General features: G+C 48.2%; 1 protein-coding gene across 5 annotated transcripts in view; it reads right to left on the reverse strand.

The window, feature by feature from the left end:
* Positions 1–450: 450 nt before the first annotated feature.
* The window catches only part of kmt2a (lysine (K)-specific methyltransferase 2A), a 54,851-nt gene continuing 35,613 nt past the window's right edge, over positions 451–19,688 (reverse strand). For 4 of the 5 annotated variants that reach the window (XM_045703488.1, XM_045703487.1, XM_045703486.1 and 1 more), the window contains exons 18-34: positions 17,834–18,039; positions 17,540–17,640; positions 17,308–17,445; positions 14,245–14,403; positions 13,822–13,939; positions 13,258–13,336; positions 13,008–13,168; positions 12,624–12,791; positions 7,901–12,515; positions 7,699–7,767; positions 7,438–7,616; positions 7,134–7,208; positions 6,785–6,959; positions 6,131–6,235; positions 5,817–5,900; positions 5,495–5,624; positions 451–5,162 (exon numbers count right to left, since the gene is read on the reverse strand). In XM_045703488.1, the coding sequence (XP_045559444.1) occupies positions 4,887–5,162; positions 5,495–5,624; positions 5,817–5,900; positions 6,131–6,235; positions 6,785–6,959; positions 7,134–7,208; positions 7,438–7,616; positions 7,699–7,767; positions 7,901–12,515; positions 12,624–12,791; positions 13,008–13,168; positions 13,258–13,336; positions 13,822–13,939; positions 14,245–14,403; positions 17,308–17,445; positions 17,540–17,640; positions 17,834–18,039 (6,838 nt within the window). In that variant the 3' untranslated portion in view covers positions 451–4,886. The remainder of the gene's footprint in view (positions 5,163–5,494; positions 5,625–5,816; positions 5,901–6,130; positions 6,236–6,784; positions 6,960–7,133; positions 7,209–7,437; positions 7,617–7,698; positions 7,768–7,900; positions 12,516–12,623; positions 12,792–13,007; positions 13,169–13,257; positions 13,337–13,821; positions 13,940–14,244; positions 14,404–17,307; positions 17,446–17,539; positions 17,641–17,833; positions 18,040–19,688) is intronic. The other variant, XM_045703489.1, reaches the window with a different exon arrangement.

Genomic DNA, 19,688 nt, shown 5'->3' on the forward strand with positions numbered 1-19,688 from the left:
TCATCATATGTAGTGCGCAATGTGCCAAATGAACGTGATTTAGTGCATCAGAGTAAGCATTAGAATAAGCCGCCTCAATATTTGTAGTCATAAGGTGATCTCTCTAGGAGCCGATCCGTCATCAGTATCGTGAAATAATTAATGTTAACGTTAAGATTTGAATGGAGAAATCTGATCAGAGAGCAGCGCTGCCTTTCTTTCGATCCTATCAGTATCTACATGCTCCAACCGACAGTTAGCGAACGCTCTTTCTGTGTGGCGTTTTGGAAAACGCATGTTACATCTTCGGGCCGTTGTAGGAACAATGCACTGTTAAAAACATTTGTAAGCCTACGTTGCATCGCTATCGGGAAACCTAGCCCAGCATGTTATCACTAACACATACCAATATGTGGACTATATTCTAGGTTGGCAGAGAACAAGTTACAGAAACGGAGACAGAGCCTTAAGAAAGAGTAAACGAGACATGTTTATTATTTAAACTATCACTTAAATAAAAAAAGTGCATAGAAAATAAACATGATTAGAAACTTTTCTTTTTACAGTTATGTACAATTGTGTTTCCTAATTATACATTCAACCTTAAGTAGTTTGTGGTTCACTATTGTGGTTCAACTTTCCTTCATTTCTGTGACAGATGAGAGAACACTGATGTACAACTAATAGGGAAAAATATTATCATCATCATCATTCTCATGGAGTTCAGGAGGAAGTGTTAATAAGACAAAGGTATATTCAAGGCATAAGAAGAGCCGTTTAACCGTTTCCAAGTCCTACCGCCAACTCCCCTTGATGCCACGTCTCATCTCAGGCTGATAAGTTCTATACACAAGGAACAATTATAAAATTACAAATACAGTTAAGTATTTTTTTTCCAAACTTCTTTCAAGCAGGTTCCGGCAACTACCTTGACCTGTAAATTCATGGATGTTCCAATACACAAAATAAATAAATAAAAACGTATCATCACTTCCTATAAAACAATACATGATAAAGTACAACCAAAGCTTCCAAAGAGAGGGGTGGGTAAGGGAGACATGGAAGACTAAAATAACATTTGTGGGATTCGTTTTTTTTCCTGGTCTCCACAAACTCAACTCAATTATACCACCATCAAGTAAGCAGTCTAAAATCCCTGTTAAGAATTTACAAAAGAATAAAAACATTCACTACAACAATCAAACACAAAATGGCTGACTTCAAGAAGTTCATAACCACATTATACGTCTTACTACATAAATACTGTTTCTTTTTGCAAAAAATAAAATAAATGAAATAAACTGCAATGCTCCTGCCAATGGAACATACACAGGCACAGGAAAACTGGTACTGGACATCAATATACAAAGATGATGTACGTTAGTTATTTTAAACTGATACTGTAACACAAAACCATTATAGAGTACATTGAACATTGCTATTAACCATTATAAACCTGCTGTTTGCTACTGTAACTAAGTTTGTCTGTTCATTCCGTATATTGTATAGATACTGAAGTACATGTTACTATTTCTGTTTCGGTATATGTTTTTATGTATATATAGCATAATTACAAGTGAAGGAAAAGGGCCACTGGTGTGGCGTGGTATTATGAAGTCCAAGAAACAACGGAATCTATCTGCCATTTAAAAAAAACACTTGACTAATGGGTTGTTGTTCACCAAGTACTGAAACATCACACTTTACTGCTATGGATCTGTAGAGGAGTCAGAGACGGAGCCTTTGGGATTAGTAAAAGGATTACCAAAGCTATCTTTGAAGTCTTCGTTTATTCAGTGTGACCTTTTGACGTTAAACTAGAATGCCGTCCCTCAACCTTTTTCCCTCTGAAATGAAACAAACAAACTGTCCTGTAAGGTCATCTTCCCAGTCTTTTTGTGGGTTCTTTTTAACTCAAAAACAAAACGTGGTTGATACCATAAATCACCACAATTGAGTTTTTGTATATACATTCATTAAAGACCTAGCAGCAGAATTCAGCATGACCCTGTGCCTCACCCTAAGGCTAGCCAGGATGGGAGGACAGCGAGAGCTGAACCAAAACTGTATCCCTGAATTAGCTGGCAAAACCCAGGCTGCAAGGAGGTTGAGGAGTGTTCACTGTTGGCCTCCAGAGTGGTCCCTGCACTCTGAACGTCCCTTACACACATGGGAGAAGGTCGAGCAGAAGTGCACTTTCCTGGGGGCCACAATTCCTAAGGGAGCTTACAAACAGTATCTGTGCTTGTGGTTTTTAAAACATAGGAACCCATTGTGTTTACAATGAGTAGAAAGTCATTTCCCATGTTAAGTCAGTGCCTGTCACAAGTGCAATGTGTTGGCAAAGTTATGGATTCACTTCACAGCCTGGGCAGGGTAAGGGTTGGAGAGATTCTGCGACGGCCTTACAAGATATAAAGTCAACAGACTACGAGGAAAAACGGATTACAAACCAAAAACATAACAAAAAGGGACAAAAAGTCACTGGCCTGAAGTGGCTCGCTATAGGACAACTGGAGCCAGAGTTGCACAAAGCAGCAATTTGGTGATCTTCGTTCAAGGAAATATATGCCTGTCATCAACCTATCCAATTTTTGTACCCAATGTCCCCATTCTCACCAAAACCGGGACTGCTTCTGTCAATCTACTACTGTTATATTTACAAGTCACAGAGTTGTCTAAACGAAGCATGCTCAGGTACAACAAATGCAAAGCAAGAGATCAAGCGAGTTGATGAACTCTAACAGAGGTTGCATTGTGGTCAATGGTAACGGTTAGCCTCTAACCTTCCCTAACGCCATCAGCTTCTACTGAGCTTCTAAAAATGCTTTCCATGTGTAGCCTGTCTCATGTAAATGCCACAAAACAAACGCTGGACTTCACGAGGGAGTCGAGTAGAAACACAAAACATTGACAGTATTAATATGAAGGGAACACTTCCATGGGGAATCCTGGAGCACTGATGTGGCTATAGGCGTTAAATTGTGTTATGTCCTTACAGTTAGCGGATTTTGGAGCGCGTTTGATCCCAACAGGGAGATGTTGAAATTTGTAGAGACACTTTTGGAAAAAAGGTGAACGTGAACGAATTGCGCACAGTGAGACGCCCGGGTCTGAATGGCCTGGCTGGAGGCTCCGCGTGGTGTGTGGAATTAAGGCTGGGGAAAAAGGAGATATCAGACAGCTATTCCAAAAGATGAGCACTCTAACAGACTCCCTCAAGGGCATATAATAATGCCATGCTGCTAACATGCAGACAATGGAAATGTCCTTGATTGACAAATGGAGCTACTGGTGGACTGGGCTCAGCGGGGAGGGACAGCTTCAGTCTTTGGAATCCAAAAAGAAACATTCAGGCTACACATAAAATTAACGGCAATGAAAAAAACTGCTTTGAAAAAAAGGTAGCTCAATAAAAATGTAGAGACCAAGCATTAGTGTTTGTAAACCTCTATTTCCTACAAAAATGGCAATAAAATAAATACGATTTCTTAAAAATATAAATACTATTTATAACATTAAGTGCTATTCACTAGTGAGTGCTTTTTAGTCGTGTGTATAGAAAAATATATATATTATTTACATTCTCAAAGCAAGCATGATATTTTTCTGCCCATAACAAAAAAGGGCCAGAAGAGACAAGACTTCAAATGACCTGATTCGAAAAAAAGAAAAGAAAAATCCTTTGCAACAGTAATTCATGAAATGGGCCATAATTTCAAACTTCAAATGGGCTTAAGGGGAAATCAGATTTAGGGGGATGACGTTTGGTTCTCGTCGCTGTAATTCCAGACTCTGTTCGAACCAAATTTGTAATAAGACATAACGAGTGCATACCTGCGATACAAATAGATGGCTCAGTCTATCATTTCTCCTATACAAAACCAACAAATAACATTTACTACAGCAAAAAAATCTAAATAAAAAAGGTTAGTCCCTCAACTGTCAGTCCACCAGAATCTCAGCCTAGCTTGCTAGTCACGGCCACGACAATCTAATGACCGCCACCCGACTACGTGTCTGACAACGACTCTGTACAAGTACAGTCGCGCTTAACAATAACATACGACTTGAAAATAAATAATCTACAGGCTTCTTTCTTTCCTTCCTTCTGTCGTTTTGACCCCGGCTCCCTCTAGTGTTTCTCTTCCTAACACATCTTGCGACTTGTTGCTCTGGACAGGCATAAGAGCTATTTACAGTGTCTTTGAATACACAGCGAAGCAGCCCAAGCAAAGCTTTATGTTATTGCGGCTACTCCGAAGGCTGCACAGGATGCACATTCCGACAGGCAGATGTGTATAAACAGATGAGGCCAAGAGAAAAGCGTCCTCTGATCAGTTCTAATACGTCCTCGTTCTATTTCTAAAATGCAGAGAAAATTCCCTTCCACAAATTGCACTTTGGTGTGTAAAATGGAACTCTTACAAGGTGGCAATTCTTTTTTCTTTTGTGTGCACATAATCAATGGAGTCTATGCTCACACAGAATTGAGATATCGCTAGAAAAATAAGTTGAGGTCATGTTAAAATTCAGAACAAAAAGGGCAATTTTTTAAAAATCTTTTTGAATCATTCAAAGACAGAAAACGTTGAAAATTGCAAATCTTACACATTTACCATTTCCTTTGACTTCTCAGAGTCTGAAAAGTAAACAAAAACAACCAGAGGCACAATAATAATTTGTTCTCTTTCAAAAACATAGCTTGTATCGAACTTAACCCGGTCTGTAACGCGCCTGTTTCTGCACAAGCCGTACAGCAAAAAGGGAGGGCAGTACTGGAAGCATCACTTTGCACTCTAAGACCTGGCATTGCATGGATGGCGCCACGCTAGTCGAGGCGACTGCTTCGGCAGAGTGGGAGAAGGACCGCTAACGCCACTACCATTACACGGCAGAGTGGGGGGCTAGTTGAGGAACTTGCGGCACTTCTTGGTTCCGCAGTTGCATGGAAGCTTATTGCCCGGCTCCTCGATGGGGAATTTGTAGTCGTATGTGAGCTCCTCGCCGCGGTAGATCTTGCGTGTGGCGAATATGACGATGTGCTTCTGCCCGTCCACGTTGATGACACGCGAGTAGCAATTGGGCTCGCACGAGTGGTTGATGAAGCGGGCGGCGTTTCCGTGCACGGTGGCGTCCACCACTTCGTAGTCATCAATGCGGAACATGTAACAGCCAACGCCCTGTAGAGGGAGGGACAGGAGAAGAGTGTGAGACTCCATTGGCTGAGGATTGCATTATCAAATGACTAAAAGATCCTGACTGGTTAATGTTGTTGACACATGAAAACCACATTCAGCGGGGCCCAACACTACAGAACATTCAGATAGAAATACCTTTATTATGCAGAACGTCCCTCTCTGAAAAGCAGAATAAGAACTCACGCAAGTTCTTTTCATGACATTTCTATCTGCACCTTTCCACAACGTTTGCCTATCGAAAGTGACCCTGTTCAGACTCAAAGCGAATGAGCACAGAGGACTGTGTTCCATTGACGCCTGGCTTCTCTTCTCACCTTGCCGTCGTAGTACTTCTCCCGTTTGTCGGTGAGGACAGAGCGGATTACGTTTCCCGAGTACTCGATCACCATCTCCCCCACGTCGATGCTCCTCTTGCAGAACAGACCTCGGCCGTGTATGGCTGACCTGTGAGGGGAGGACACATAGGGGCTAAAGTGACAACTGGTTCAACAAAGGGTTTCCGCTTTTAAACCCCACTCTGGAACAAGGACGTAGTTACAGCAAAGCTACGGTAGTAGTTCCTCTTCTTGTTAAAACCATTCCACTGAGTTTGGATTTGTATTGTGTAAAACGTCACGTAGCCAGTGTTTTCCTAACCTGAACACCCCCACCGCCTCCTTGGACGTTTTCTTCAGGTGTCGGAACCTCATGGGCATGGGGAGGTCCATGCTGGTGGCCCGGCTGAAAAACAACAGTAGGACAGTGTGTTATGAGTTCCAACGAAGGAAGGACGGTCTACTACCACCGTGAGGCTCCAACAGGTGGATACAGGGATGTGAACAGAAAACAAAGACGACAGACTACAAGTCCATTGTAATGATGATACGGAGAATAAAGAAATGGTCCTCCTGATTTTCTGAAGTAAAAATAAACTAAATAGAGGAATTGTGTAACAGGGCGGCGTGACTCACCGAGCAGACTTGAGCTGCACCTCCTCGTCCTCCTCGTGGGGGTTGTACTCGGGAGGCTGGCGGTGCTTGGAGGCCAGGAAGTTGAACATGTCAAACACAGACCTCCTGCGGCGAAGGCAGATGGAGCAGACACAGGTCAGATGATGTAAGAAAATTCAACTCAATGACACAGACTCTTAACCCTAGGAAGGACCTCTCCCAAATAGTGACTTGAGATTTGTTAACGAAGATGCAGTTATCAGCTCCAAAACATCAGTTAAGAGAGCCAGTGTACAAACGGCTCACTACATTTTAATTGCTGAAGTAGAATGCATAGATCTGAATTTCTTCAACAATCAAAAGAAAATGAAGAGACCCGGGTGCAGCTAAATAAAATAAAAATTAAAAACTTTAGAAGTGCATCCTTCCTGAACTAATCAATAATTAGACATGATTCATCAGGTGAACACAAGGTCTCCGCCACATGGTCTTCACCTGTCAACTCATGACTCAGTGATGACTTTAAGGAAAGGATGAAGGCAGGATGCACATGGAGGCTGGTCCAGGCAGGAGAAGGGACCTCGTTATAATAATACATAGAAGAAAATACTGTACATTTGTCTGGATACTAATCCAATCCTATCTATGCCTTTAAGTGCTGGAAGAGGGCTGTACCTGTGGTGGAGCTCGGCGCGGGCCGAGCCATGGGGGTTGAGCGGGGGCTTGTCGGCCTCCTCGGGCTTGTGGAAGCGGAAGCGGTAGCTGCGACAGTGCCTGGAACCATACAGCTGCTCCAGCAGGAACACCACAGCATCGTGGAGGACCCCCAGCATCCGCAGACCGTTCACTCCTGAGAGAGAAAAAAAAAAGAGAGAGACAAGATTGAGAGAAAGAATGATAGAGAGAATAAAGGAGTCGAGGGGGTACAGAGAAGGAAAAAAAAAAGTTTGATGAGTGACCATTTCATTCTTCAAAAGAAATGAACCGGCATAAACAAAATAAAATCTGATAAATGGTACTTCACCTTCAAAGGAGAGCTCTTTGAGTCTGGCGTTGGAGCGGGCCTCCTGGACCTTATCTGTCAGGGATTTCCAGGCCTCTGTGGGTCAGAGGGAGAAAACAAGACAGGTCAGCTTAGTATCGCATAACTGTGTTAGTATTAAAAGTAGACATTTCGTTTTCTTAATCTGTACGAGGATTTGGAAATAAGAGATCTTGACTGTTACACATTCACTTCAATAACTTTAGAGCTGTTTTCTACCATTGAGTGTCATAACCATGCTACATGGAAACACAGAGCAAGAGGATAAGGTCAGGACTTTGGATACCTTCGATACTCTCGCAGCGGATCTGGAAGCCATCATCGCTGCATATCTCAAAGATGAGTCCCTTCTTGGGCTTGCTGTCCATAGAAGAGTCCCTGCGGCTACCCTCCTGGTCAGGGGTGGCCACCAGTAGAGAACCAGCGGCGGTCTCGCCTTTCTCCTCAGGGAACTCACTGGTTTTACTGGTTAGAGCAGGAGAAACATTACCCATTGACATATTAATAGTATAGAAATGGAAATGGGTGACAAGCTTGCATTACTTACCTTTTGCAGGTGCCCCTGTCTCTGGGCTTGCCTGTGTCCATGGACTCGGGAGAGACTGGCTCTCTAGAGCTACAGTGGTAGAGGGAATTCAAATATGGATGTAGCAGGTGGCAACCATAGTATAATAACACACATTTAGTGAAATCAGTATAGTCCTAGTTGATTTATCTTTTATGAGTTATCTTTTATGTGAGAATCTTACCCAGGAGTGGAGGGTGCCCGGTCTCCCTGCGTCTCCCGAGGAGGCTCTGTCTGCCAACCCTTGTGTTTCTTCCCGCTGGCCTTGTCTGGACTCTGCCTCATCCGCTTGGCTTTCTGCTTCCCTTTCCCAGAGCCCGTAAATGCCGTTGCTGCAGCGCTACACTTCAGCTCTTGTTTCTGCTCTGATGAGGACCTGGATATAGGCATGGCGCTTGAGCTTTGAGAGCGGGAACTCTGGGGGAACACTCCAACCAAATGTCCCTTGCCAGAGTCTTGTGAGACCGGGCTGGGGGCCAGAGCCACAGGTTGTCCACTAGCATTTGGCGGGTGTTGTTGCCGCTGGAAAGCTCTGCTTTCCGGGTCCACCTGCTGGCTGACGGACATGCTGATGGTCTGATGGGAGGGAATCACACAGATGCTGCTGGCGATGGAGGTCTGGGCGGGGCTGCACAGCTGAGACATCAGAGGTGCTCCAGACTGGAGGAGCATCTGTTGCTCCGGAAGGCCCAGGTTGTGTGGGGTGGCTTTGAAGAGGAGGCTGCTGATGGGTCCCGTGATTTCAGCAGAGCTGAGCACCGGGGTGCTGAGAGAGACAGAGCCTGGCGCAATGAGGCCTCCGGGCCCGCTGGGCTGAGCCATGGACACCATGTTCAGCACTGCTGACTGGTTGGGGTTGAGCCCCGAGACAGTGCAGGGCAGCAGGTGGGTGGAGGAGTCGTGGCCCAGGATGCTAGGCTGCCCACTGGGAAGAGGCCTCCTCCGCTGGATGGGCTCAAAGTACATGACTCCCGATTTGGGTCTCTTGATAATGTTGGGGACATTGCGGTGAGAAGTGGTGGCGGCCGTGGTCAGGGTGCCCAGCTCGACCAGTCCGGACTGGGCTATCTGTGGCGAGGACAGGTTGATCAGAGTCATGTTGGGTCTCACCTCAGACGGGGCCAGGGTGGGCTGGCTCCTGGAGCGGGCTAGTTTCTTGGTCTTCCGCGGCTGGAGACGGGAAATGGGTCGCTTCTTGCCGTGTCCAGACGCGAGCACGGCCGAGGATGTGGAGATGGAGGCGGCGCTGGACACAATGGTCACGTTGGGCGCCAGGTCGTGCCTCCGTCCGGCCTCGGTCACCAGGATCTGGGGCTCGTGGGAGGGCACCCCGATCAGGAGGCCAGAGGTGGTGCTGGGAATGCCAGGCTGGAAGCCCGTCTGGGTAGTGCCGGTGAAAGTATGGATCTGAGGGTGATGGGACATGGTGCCCAACACTTTACCCCCAGCAGGAAAGATGGGCTGGGAGGTTGTTATCCCGGTGGTGAGCCCTGTGGTTAGAGTCATGGTATCCATCACTCCTGTTGCGCTGACCGATGGGGTGATCTGGATCTTCTGAGTGACACCATTGGGGAGAGTCTGTAGGACATAAAGGGGTTGCAGATGCTGGTTGACCACTATGAGTTTTTCCGGGCCTGGTTTTAAATGAGAGGTGGTCTGGACAGACATGCTGGCCACCTGGGAGGGTCCGGGGCTGACTGAAGAGGCAGCAGGGATGTACTTCTGTCCCTGGAGAGGCAGGGTGGGGGTGCTGGGTAGAACGGGGGTCCCAGAGCTCCTGGTCAGATCCTGGTTATCTGCGTCGACCACCTGGCCCAGGGAGGGACTGGTGATATGCTCAAACTGCTCCGGGGTCATGTGGCCTTTTCTTACCTGAGATTCTCGGCTACCTCCACTTCCTTCCTGCTGGCTCTCAGGGGACACACCGGCCCCTCCTCTCTGCTGCTTGTCCTCGCCTCCTTTCTCTGCGATGGTATCGTCAGAGGCTGCCAGGGACAGTATGGTGCGTTCGGAGCCCTCTGAGATGAGGCCGCCATGGTTCTGGTTGTTGACCGTGGGGCTGCGAGTGGTCAGGACAGAAAGGTCAGAGGGCAGCTCCAGAGGCAGACCATATGGCTCTTCGACCGAGATGGACGTGCTCACCCCACTCTCCACGGGCTCAGCACTGGCCAGCGGCTGAGGGAAGTCCTCGAAGAGGATGTCTTTGCGGCGGTTGACGCCCACCCCATAGCCCTCGTCCAGGGAGAGGAGCTCGGAGGAGGAGGCCTCAGGCTGCTGCCCGAGGGCCTGCATGGAGGGCGTGTTGAGGACAAACTCCATGATGTCCGACGGCAGGATGTTGCCGCAGTCGTCACTGTTGTTGTTGTCTGAGTCTGACTTGAGCAGGTCAGTGCTAAGTGAGAGCTGGGCCTCCAGGGGGTCCTGTCTTTGGGACGACTTCACCCCACCCAGAGGGAGAGAGCTGTCCTTCTGGCTCTTCCTGCCTTCTCGGCTGTTGTTGCTACTGCTACCACTGCTCCCACCCCCTCCGCTGCTGTTGTCCGCCTCCTTCCCAGAGTCACGCTCCAGCTTCTCCATGTGCCTCTCTCTGCCCTTCCTTTTTCCTGTGCTCTTGTGGGAAGAGGACGCTGCGGTGGCCGTGGTGGTGGTGTTGGTGGTGCTCGCGCTGGCATCACTCTCTGAGCTGTCGTCAACGCCGTCCAGCTGGCCAATCTGCTGGTGGCTCAGGAGGCTCCGGGTGGGAACTCCATCCACAGCAGCGACAACCCTCTCCTCCTTCTCATTCTTCAGGAAGCGTTGCAGCTGAGAGCCCCTCCCCAGGCACTGGTCAATCCCCTCGATTGAGGGCATCACAGGGCCGGGGTTGATGATGGTGCGGGTGAAGTTGTAATAGTATGGATCCTTGTTGGAACACTGGTTGAATCCCCCTTCCTCTTCTTCTCCGCTGTCCCCTGAGGAGGAGTTACTCCTATCGTCCGCCCCGTCCACTTGGCCTTCGGCCGAGCGCCTACTGCCCCCAGCCTTCCTCTTCCCAGGCCCGTCCCCGCTGCTGCTGTAGAAAGGGATATCCTCCTCTCCATAGGAGCGCACCCCGTAGAAAGGAGTCAGGCCGAAGAACATGTTGGAGCGGGCCCTGGCGCTGCGCCTTGGGTAACGTCGCTTGGCCGAGCCCGAGCAGTCACTGTCGTCCTCGTGGCGTTTGTCCCCGTCGCCGCCTTCCTCCTCCAGCAAGGCATGGTCATCCCTGTCGCTGGTCCCCTCGTGCTCGGTGCAGCGAGCCAGGAGGCGCTTCTCCTCGCGGTCCTCCGGGTGCAGTGGCGGGCTGTTCGATTCTGAGCTCTCCGAGCAGGCCGACGGAGAGAAGAGTGTGGAGCAGGAAGACCTGCGGTGGGGGGGTCCCTCCAGGCCCACTGGACAGATGGAAGTGGTGGTGCAGGAGTCAGAGGAAGCGCTCACGGTGTTAGTCCCGTTCGGGTCGGTCTTCAGCGGCGTCAGGGACGCCTTGACTATAGCCCGCTTTTTGTCTCTAGCGGCCGCGACTTCGTTGGCTGTTACTCTTGCTTGAACCTGTGAAGCCCTCATGCTTCTCTCCGAGGCTAACCTGGGCGGCTTGATGGCCTCTAGGCTGGAGCTGTTCTTCTCAGGACTGGAGAATCTCTCCCTGCTCTTTGAAGATCGCCCTTTTCCCTGATTCTCCAGCTTTTCCACCTCCTGCTTGCCAATGGCTTTGGTGTTGTTGCTGAGGGTTGCAGCCTTGCTGTTGCAGTTCTGAGAGGTCGGGGTTGGAGCGTTAGTGGTTCCACCAGTCTCTTTAGCATTGTTGTTGTTGAGCGTGGGGTTCTTGTTGCTGTTCTGAGGGGTCTTCTCCCTCTCTTTAGATGCCTCTCGGCTGTCGATTGTTCGGACTTTGGAGTGCTTGTCTTTGGTGGTGGCGGCCGAGTGGCTGGAGGGAACAGCCGGGGCGGCTTGGGAGCTCCGTTTGATGACGTCATCCTCGGCCCCCGAAGACCACAGGGGCTTCATGGCGACGGCAGGGGCTGGCCCCGACAGATAGTCCTGGGACTTCCTCCCAACGCTTTTGTGGAACAGGGGCTGAGGATACCCCAATTTCCCAGAATCTTTAGAGGCTTGCGCCAAGGTCACACTTCCCTCCTTGGCCGGGTTGCAGCTACTACTACCACCACCTCTGTCCTTGGACAGGGTCGTGGTGACACAGTGGCGGGAGAGGAGCGTGACGCCAGCCGACAGGTCTGGGACCTTCCCGCCCTGCTTCCCCTTCTCCGCCTGGGATTTGCTGTTGCTGGCCCTTTGGTGCCCTGTCAGGAGACCTGTACCTGGTGGTGGGGAGGCCTGGCTCGCTCCTGCCATCCCTGGGGCCATTGGGGAAAGTTTGGGGTTCTCTCCCACAGCCTGCTTGCCAGGCGCACTTTCTTTCCCACCGTCTGTCTTCATCTCAGAGATGCTGTGGTGGTGTCTGTGTTGACCTCCAGGGCTGAGTGAGCTAGTCTCGCGGCTCTGCGTTCGGACTCCGCTGGCGGGCGGCTTCTCCGTATCCCTTAGACCCAGGTCTCTGGAGGCAGAGGAAGAGGAAAGCACAGGGGGTGGGGTGGAAGAAGAGAGCAGGGCCAATTGGTTCATGGCGGCAGCCACCCCAGCCTGTGGAGGGGAGACTACCTTCTGTCTGGGCTGGGGGGAGAGGGAAGAGGTGCTGTGGCGCCGGGAGCCGATGCTCCTTAGGCCGGAACTCAGAAGGGGGTCCCCCACCGTCACAATCTCATGGGCCGACTGAGAGGATCCGCCTGCAAAACATGGACATAAACACATTTTACCATGCAGCATGTCTCCACGTGTGAATGGGAGTTTACAATGACAGTTTGAGGTAAATGGGGTAAAGAGTTTGAAGATACCTGGGGATGGAAGTGGTCTGGAGCCAGGGGAGCGCTGGCACGGAGGGTAGCTTGGGTGCCTGTTCCGTGTGTAAACTTTAGGAGGATTGGGGCTGGAGGGCAGCAGGGACAGGCGATTGGAGGGCTTCAGAGAGTCAAAAGGGTCGGGCACCGGAGACAGGACTTTATCTGTCAATGAAAAGTTTAATGCAATCAATTCTTCAGAATCCTGCATTTTGGAGGAAGAGCTTGCAAGTAAGCATTTCACTGTACTGTTTACGCCTGCTGTACCCTGTGCACGTGATAAAATAAACGTATTGAATGCGTTTACACGCCGGCTACAAACTAGACCAAATGCAGTGCCGCAATGAATAATGTAGTGATGCAGCATTCTGGCTCACACACCTAAGATGGGCATAAAAGGGCTGTGGGAGATGGTGCGGTTCTCCTCTGGAAGAGCACTCTTCAGGTCGGGCTCCACCACAGTAGGACGACACACCAGGATCCTGCAGGTGTAGACACAACGCTTCCGGGCGTCTAGAGTGCTCCAGTATACCCTGGAACACCTGTGGTGACAGAAACCAGCAAATTTATGAGTCTTCTGTTGCACTGACTACTTCACATAAAAGACAGGCGCAGCACTGTGTGTACTTACTGGTAGCCGATGGGGAAGAGTTTGCGCTCGCAATCCGAGAGCTCGGTCAGTATTCCAAGGCAATCGATGGTCATGGAGCCTGCGATGGAAGAAAAATAAATAAATAAATAAATAAATAAAATACAACCCCCAATCCAAGGAGGCCATTCAGAAACATGTTTGTTGGGCCTGCTAGTGTCTCAAAACTCCGAACGCCCCTGGCCGTTTCACTACTTTGGGAAAGCCCTGAAATAGCACAGCTTATTCACCTAATTCAAGGACTTGATGATCAGTTTACCATTTGAAAAAAAAATCAGGTGTGCTGCATAGCTCTGGAATAGATCAAATATGATCAGATAACGGCTGGGGGTCCCAGGGAGAGGTTACAGACAGCAAGCAGAGCCATATGTAGGGTGCATCCCAAACGGCACCCTATTCTCTATATAGTACACTACTTTTGACCAGAGCCCTATGGGTCCTGGTCAAAAGTAATGCAATAAATAGGAAATAGGGTGCTGTTTGGGACTAGTCCATATAGATCTCTATATATGGCTGTGAGGGGGGGAATAATATAAACATACGCACCTATCATCATGTGGATGTTCTCCGGCTGAAGGCCGGTCAGGAACTTCCTCCGCAAGCTGATCCCCTCCAGGTCCACCAGGATCCTCCGCGTGACCTCGAAGCCAGACTCTGACACCACCTGGGCAAGGAAGTCATGCATTTCAAACGAAGTACCTACAAGTGTGCCCTTCTCCTCACCTTGACCTCAGTTTGACCCATTCTGCAGTATAATTTCGATAGATACGGACTAACTGCATGCATGTTGTTTTTACCTTTTACCAGTAAGCCAGAGCTTTAAAAAAAAAAAAAAAAACGGACATTGAATCAACATTTTTATCTGTAAAGTTAAGGTATCTTCTAGATGTTTGTTTATGTGTGATGCTGCAGGTGGGTAAGGGAGGTGGGCTGGAGAAGATAAGGAAGGAGTTCTGCTTTGCGTCTCACCTCTCCTTTGATGAGGTCACGGTGGCGCTGGCAGTAGACCTTCTTGTCCTCCAGGAAGACACAGTGGCGCTGCCGGGCGCACATGAAGTGGTAGTTTCTGGTGCAGGAGGTCAAGCAGCAGCCCACTGTTGCGCCAGGACGTTGGCAGTTCTCGCAGCGCTGCCGAGAGGAAAAACAAACATCACAGGACACTGCCATTAGACATAGATAATCAACACAGACTCAAGGTCATTTGAGTAATAAATATATGATTAAAAAATGTTTATTTAAAGACTTTCATATATTTAGTATCAAGAGCATGCATAATAGAAGACAATGTAAATGATGCACAAAATCAAGTAATGGCAACATGCGTTTTCAAGTGAAACATACACTACATGACCATGCTTGTCAAACCTCTCATTCCAAAATCATGGGCATTAATATGGATTTGGTCCCCCCTTTGCTGCTATACCAGCCTCCACTCTTCTGGGAAGGTTTTCCACTAAATGTTGGAACATTGCTGCGGGGACTTACTTCCATTTAGCCACAAGAGTATTAGTGAGGTCGGGCACTGATGTTGGGCGATTAGGCCTGGCTCGCAGCCGGTGTTCCAATTCATCCCAAAAGGTACTTGATGGGGTTGAGTTTAGGGCCCCGTGCAAGCCAGTCATGTTCTCCCAGACCGATCTCAACAAACCATTTCTGTATGGACCTCGCTTTGTGCACAGGGGCATTGTCATGCTGAAACAGGAAAAGGGCCTTCCCAAAAGCTGGAAGCACAGAATTGTCTACAATATCATTGTATGCTGTAGCGTTAAGATCTCCCTTCGCCGAACCTAAGGGCCCTAACCATGAACCATTCCTCCACCAAACTTTACAGTTGGCACGATGCATTGGGAAGGTAGCGTTCTCCTGGCATCCGTCAAACCCAGATTTGTCCGTCGGACTGCCAGATGGTGAAGCACGATTCACCACTCCAGAGAACGCATTTCCACTGCTCCAACTGACAAACTGATGAAAGGTGGCATCATATGACGGTGCCACGTTGAAAGTCACTGAGCTCTTCAGTAAGGCCATTCTAGAGCAATGTTTGTCTATGGAGATTGCATGGCTTTTCGTTCGATTTTACACACCTGTCAGCAACCCGTGGCTGAAACAGCCGAATCCACTACATTTTAAGGGGTGTCCACATACTAAATTAATATACACTATTTATACAAAAGAAAGAATATCCATTTACTAAGAATAAACAGTACTTTCGCAAAGTATTCAGACCCCTTGACTTTTTCCCAAAGAAATTTACGATAAAGCGTTATTCTAAAATGTATTTAAAAATGTTTTCCCCTCAATCTACACACAATACTCCATTATGACAAAGCAAAAATAGGTTTAGAATGAAAAAAACTGAAATATCACATTTACAAAAGTATTAAGACCCTTACTCAGTACTTTGTTGAAGCACCTTTGGTAGCAATTCCAGCTTCGAGTCTTCTTGGGTATGATGCTACAAGCTTGGCACACCTGTATTTGGGGAGTTACTCCTATTCTTCTCTGCAGATCATCTCAAGCTCTGTCAGGTTGGATGGGGAGCATTGAAGCACAGCTATTTTCAGGTCTTACCAGAGATGTTTGATCGGGTTCAAGTCCGGGCTCCGGCTGGGCTACTCAAGGACATTCAGAGACTTGTCCCGAAGCTACTCCTGCGTTGTCTTGGCTGTGTGCTTAGGGTCATTGTCCTGTTGGAAGGTGAACCTTTGCCCCAGTCTGAGGTCCTGAGCAGGTTTTCATTAAACATTTTTTAAATGTTTTATTTTATTTAACTTTATTAAATAAACTAGGCAAGTCAGTTAAGAACAAATTCTTATTTACAATGACTGCCTACTCCATCCAAACCCGGACGACACTGGGACAATTGTGCACCGCCCTATGGGACTCCCAATCACGGCCAGATGTGATACAGCCTGGATTCGAACCAGGTACTATAGTGACGCCTCTTGCACCGAGTTGCAGTTTTTTTAGACTGCTGCGCTACTCGGGAGCCCAAAATCCTTCATCAAGGATCTCTACATTGCTCCGTTCATCTTCGCTGTGACCCTGACTAGTCTCCCAGTCCCTGCTGCTGAAAAACATCCCCACAGCATGATGCTGCCACCACCATGCTTTACCCTTAGGATGGTGCCAGGTTTCCTCCAGACGTGACGCTTGGCATTCAGGCAAAAGAGCTCAATCTTGTTTTCATCAGACCAGAGGATCTTGTTTCTCATGGTCTGAGATTCCTTTAGGTGCCTTTTGGTAAACTCCAAGCGGGCTGTGCCTTTTACTAAGGAGTGGCTTCCGTCTGGCCACTCTACCATAAAGGCCTGATTGGTGGAGTGCTACAGAGATGGTTGTCCTTCTGGAAGGTTCTCCCATCTCCATAGAGGAACTCTGGAGCTCTGTCAGAGTGACCATAGGGTTCTTGGTCACCTCCCTGACCAAAACCCTTCTCCCCTGATTTTGGCCAAGTGGCCTGCTCTGGGAAGAGTCTTGGTGGTTCCAAACTTCTTCCATTTAAGAATGATGGAGGCCACTGTGTTCTTGGGGACCTTCAATACTGCATAAATGTTTTGGTACCCTTCCCCAGAGCTGTGCCTCGACACAATCCTGTCTCTGAGCTCTACGGACAATTCCTTCGACCTCATGGCTTGGTTTTTGGTCTAACATACACTGTTACCTGTGGGAACTTGTATAGACAGGTGTGTGCCTTTCCAAATCATGTCCAACCAATTGAGTTTACCACAGGTGGACTCCAATCAAGTTGTAGAAACATCTCAAGGATGATCAATAGGATGCACCTGAGCTCAATTTAGTCTCATAGCAAAGGGTCTGAATACTTATCTAAATAAGTTAATTTTTATTTATTTTATAATAAATTTAGCAAACATTTCTAATAACCCGTTTTCGCTTTGTCATTATGGGGTATTGTGTGTAGATTGCGGAGGACTTTGTTGTTTTAAATCAACTTTATACTAAGGGGTCTGAATATTTTCCGAAAGCACTGTACATCTCGTACAAATGGGTATTTTGGTTTATTAGTCTTACCAACTGTTTCCCTCGGATCACGGCCATGTGGACGTTTTTCAGAGAGCCATCATCATCTTCGAACACCTCGGCTGACCACAGGGCACAGTTCACGTGGGTCCACTCGTTCTGTCCGATGTACAGCAGCCTGCCGCCCTCCTGAAACCAGACACAAGCACAAAGAACACGATCAAGAGCTGTACCACGACTAATCGCGACTGCTAAGGTGGCGTTTAGCACAACTTTGACTTACGTTGGTGTTATCATCTCCGTACTTCAGACACAGCACACATTGGCGGTTGTCGCTGACGCCAGGGGGTGGGAGCAGCTCAGGACTGTCTTCACAGCTCAGGTCTGAGAGAGACAAGAAAGCAAGCCACAAACACATCATTTCCTGCAACTGAAACAGTATCAGAAAGTGTATCCATTAAATACTTAGTGTAGGTGTGTAAGCCAAATGGCACCATATTCCCTATATAGTATATAGGGAACGGTGCACTACTTTTGTCCCTAGGTGTTGCCCTATAGTTGTGTTGAGCAGACTCACCGTGGAGCATAGGGGGTGTTTGAGGAAGTAGAGGCCGGGGCGGCGGGGGGGAGTCGGGCTCTCCGGGGGTCTTGGGGCAAGGGGCCGGGATGATCTTCTTCCTGAGGAGGGGCTGCCCGGCGCGGGCGATCTCCTCGCGCTCCTGCCACTGGGCGTAGTTGTGGTCCAGGGAGGGGGGCAGCACAGCGTTGGGGAGGAGGCCACTGCTGCAAGAAAAACAGACAGGTAGACTCAGACCCGGTTTGAATCCTTTATAAATGCATCCTTCCGGCCTTCCAGTCTTGAAGGGTTAACATTGAATCGGTGAAAGCAAGTTTTTCACTGCATTGATTTCACCAATTATGTCAATTTAGATCAGTGAATACAGTACTTCAAGAAAGTACAGCAAGAGCAGACCTGAACAGGGGCTAACACGGATTGAAATAATTCTCAAACACAACTGTTATACCCCAAAGCAATGCATTTGGTAAATTTTCAAGAGCGCAGACAATCCAAAATGTAAATTATAATCTAACCGTTTATAATCTTCTGAACGACTCACTAAATTGGGGTTACAACTTTAATTAGCCAAAACACAAAAAAGGCCAGGTAGTAGATAATGGACCCTATCAGATATTTATGTAGTTGGTTCTGTTTAGTAACTAATATACAGTGCATTGATAAAGTATTCAGTTACAGCCTTATTCTAAAACTGATTCAAATAGTTTTTCCCCCTTCAATCAACACACAACAACCCATATAAAAAAATATTTAAAAAATATCGAAATATTCAGACCCTTCACTCAGTACTTTGTTGAAGCACCTCACACTGCCTTTTCCCACCTGGACAAAAGGAACACCAACATGAGAATGCAATTCATTGACTACAGCTCAGGGTTCAACACTGTAGTACCTTCAAAGCTCATTACTAAGCTAAGGAGCCTGGGACTAAACACCTCCTGCAACTGGATCCTGGAATTCCTGAAGGGCCGCCCCCAGGTGGTAAGGGTAGGCAACAACATCTGCCATGCTAATACTCAACATGGGGGCCCCTCTTGGGTGTGTGCTCAGTCCTCCTGTACTCTGTTAACCCATGACAGCATGGCCAGGCATGACTCCAACACCATCATTAAGTTTGCAGACGACAAACAAGTGGTAGGCCTGATCCCCGAGAACCATGAAACAGCCTATAGGGAGAAGGTCAGAGACCTGGCCGTGTGGTGCCAGGATAGCAACATCTACCTCCAAGTGATCAAGACAAAGGAGATTATTGTGGATGACAGGAGGAGGAGGACCGGGCATGCCCCAATTCTCATCGACGGGGCTGTAGTGGAGCTGGTTGAGAGCTTCAAGTTCCTTGGTGTCCACATCACCAACAAACTATCATGGTCCAAACACACCAAGACAGTCGTGAAGAGGGCACGACAAAGCCTATTCCCCCTCAGGAAACTGAAAAGATTTGGCATGGGTCCTCAGAGCCTCAAAAAGTTCTACAGCTGCACCATCGAGAGCATCCTGGCTGGTTGCATCACCACCGGATATGGCAATTGCTCAGACTCTGACCGCACAGCACTAGAGAGGGTAGTACGTAGGCCCAGTACATCACTGCTTCCTGCCATCCAGGACCTCTATACCAGGCTGTGTCAGAGGAAGGCCCTAAAAATGGTCAAAGACTCCAGCCACCCTAGTCATAGACTGTCCTCTCTGCTACCGCACGACAAGCTGTACTAGAGCGCCAAGTCTTAACAACTTCTACCTGCAAGCCATAAGACTCCTGAACAGCTACCCAGACTATTTTCATTGTCCCCCCCACCCCCTCTTTTACCACTGCTGCTACTCTCTGGTTCTCTACCTACATATTACCTCAACTACCTCG

The sequence above is a fragment of the Salmo salar genome, chromosome ssa20 (genome assembly GCF_905237065.1).
Source record: "Salmo salar chromosome ssa20, Ssal_v3.1, whole genome shotgun sequence".
NCBI classification, from domain to species: Eukaryota; Metazoa; Chordata; class Actinopteri; order Salmoniformes; family Salmonidae; genus Salmo; species Salmo salar.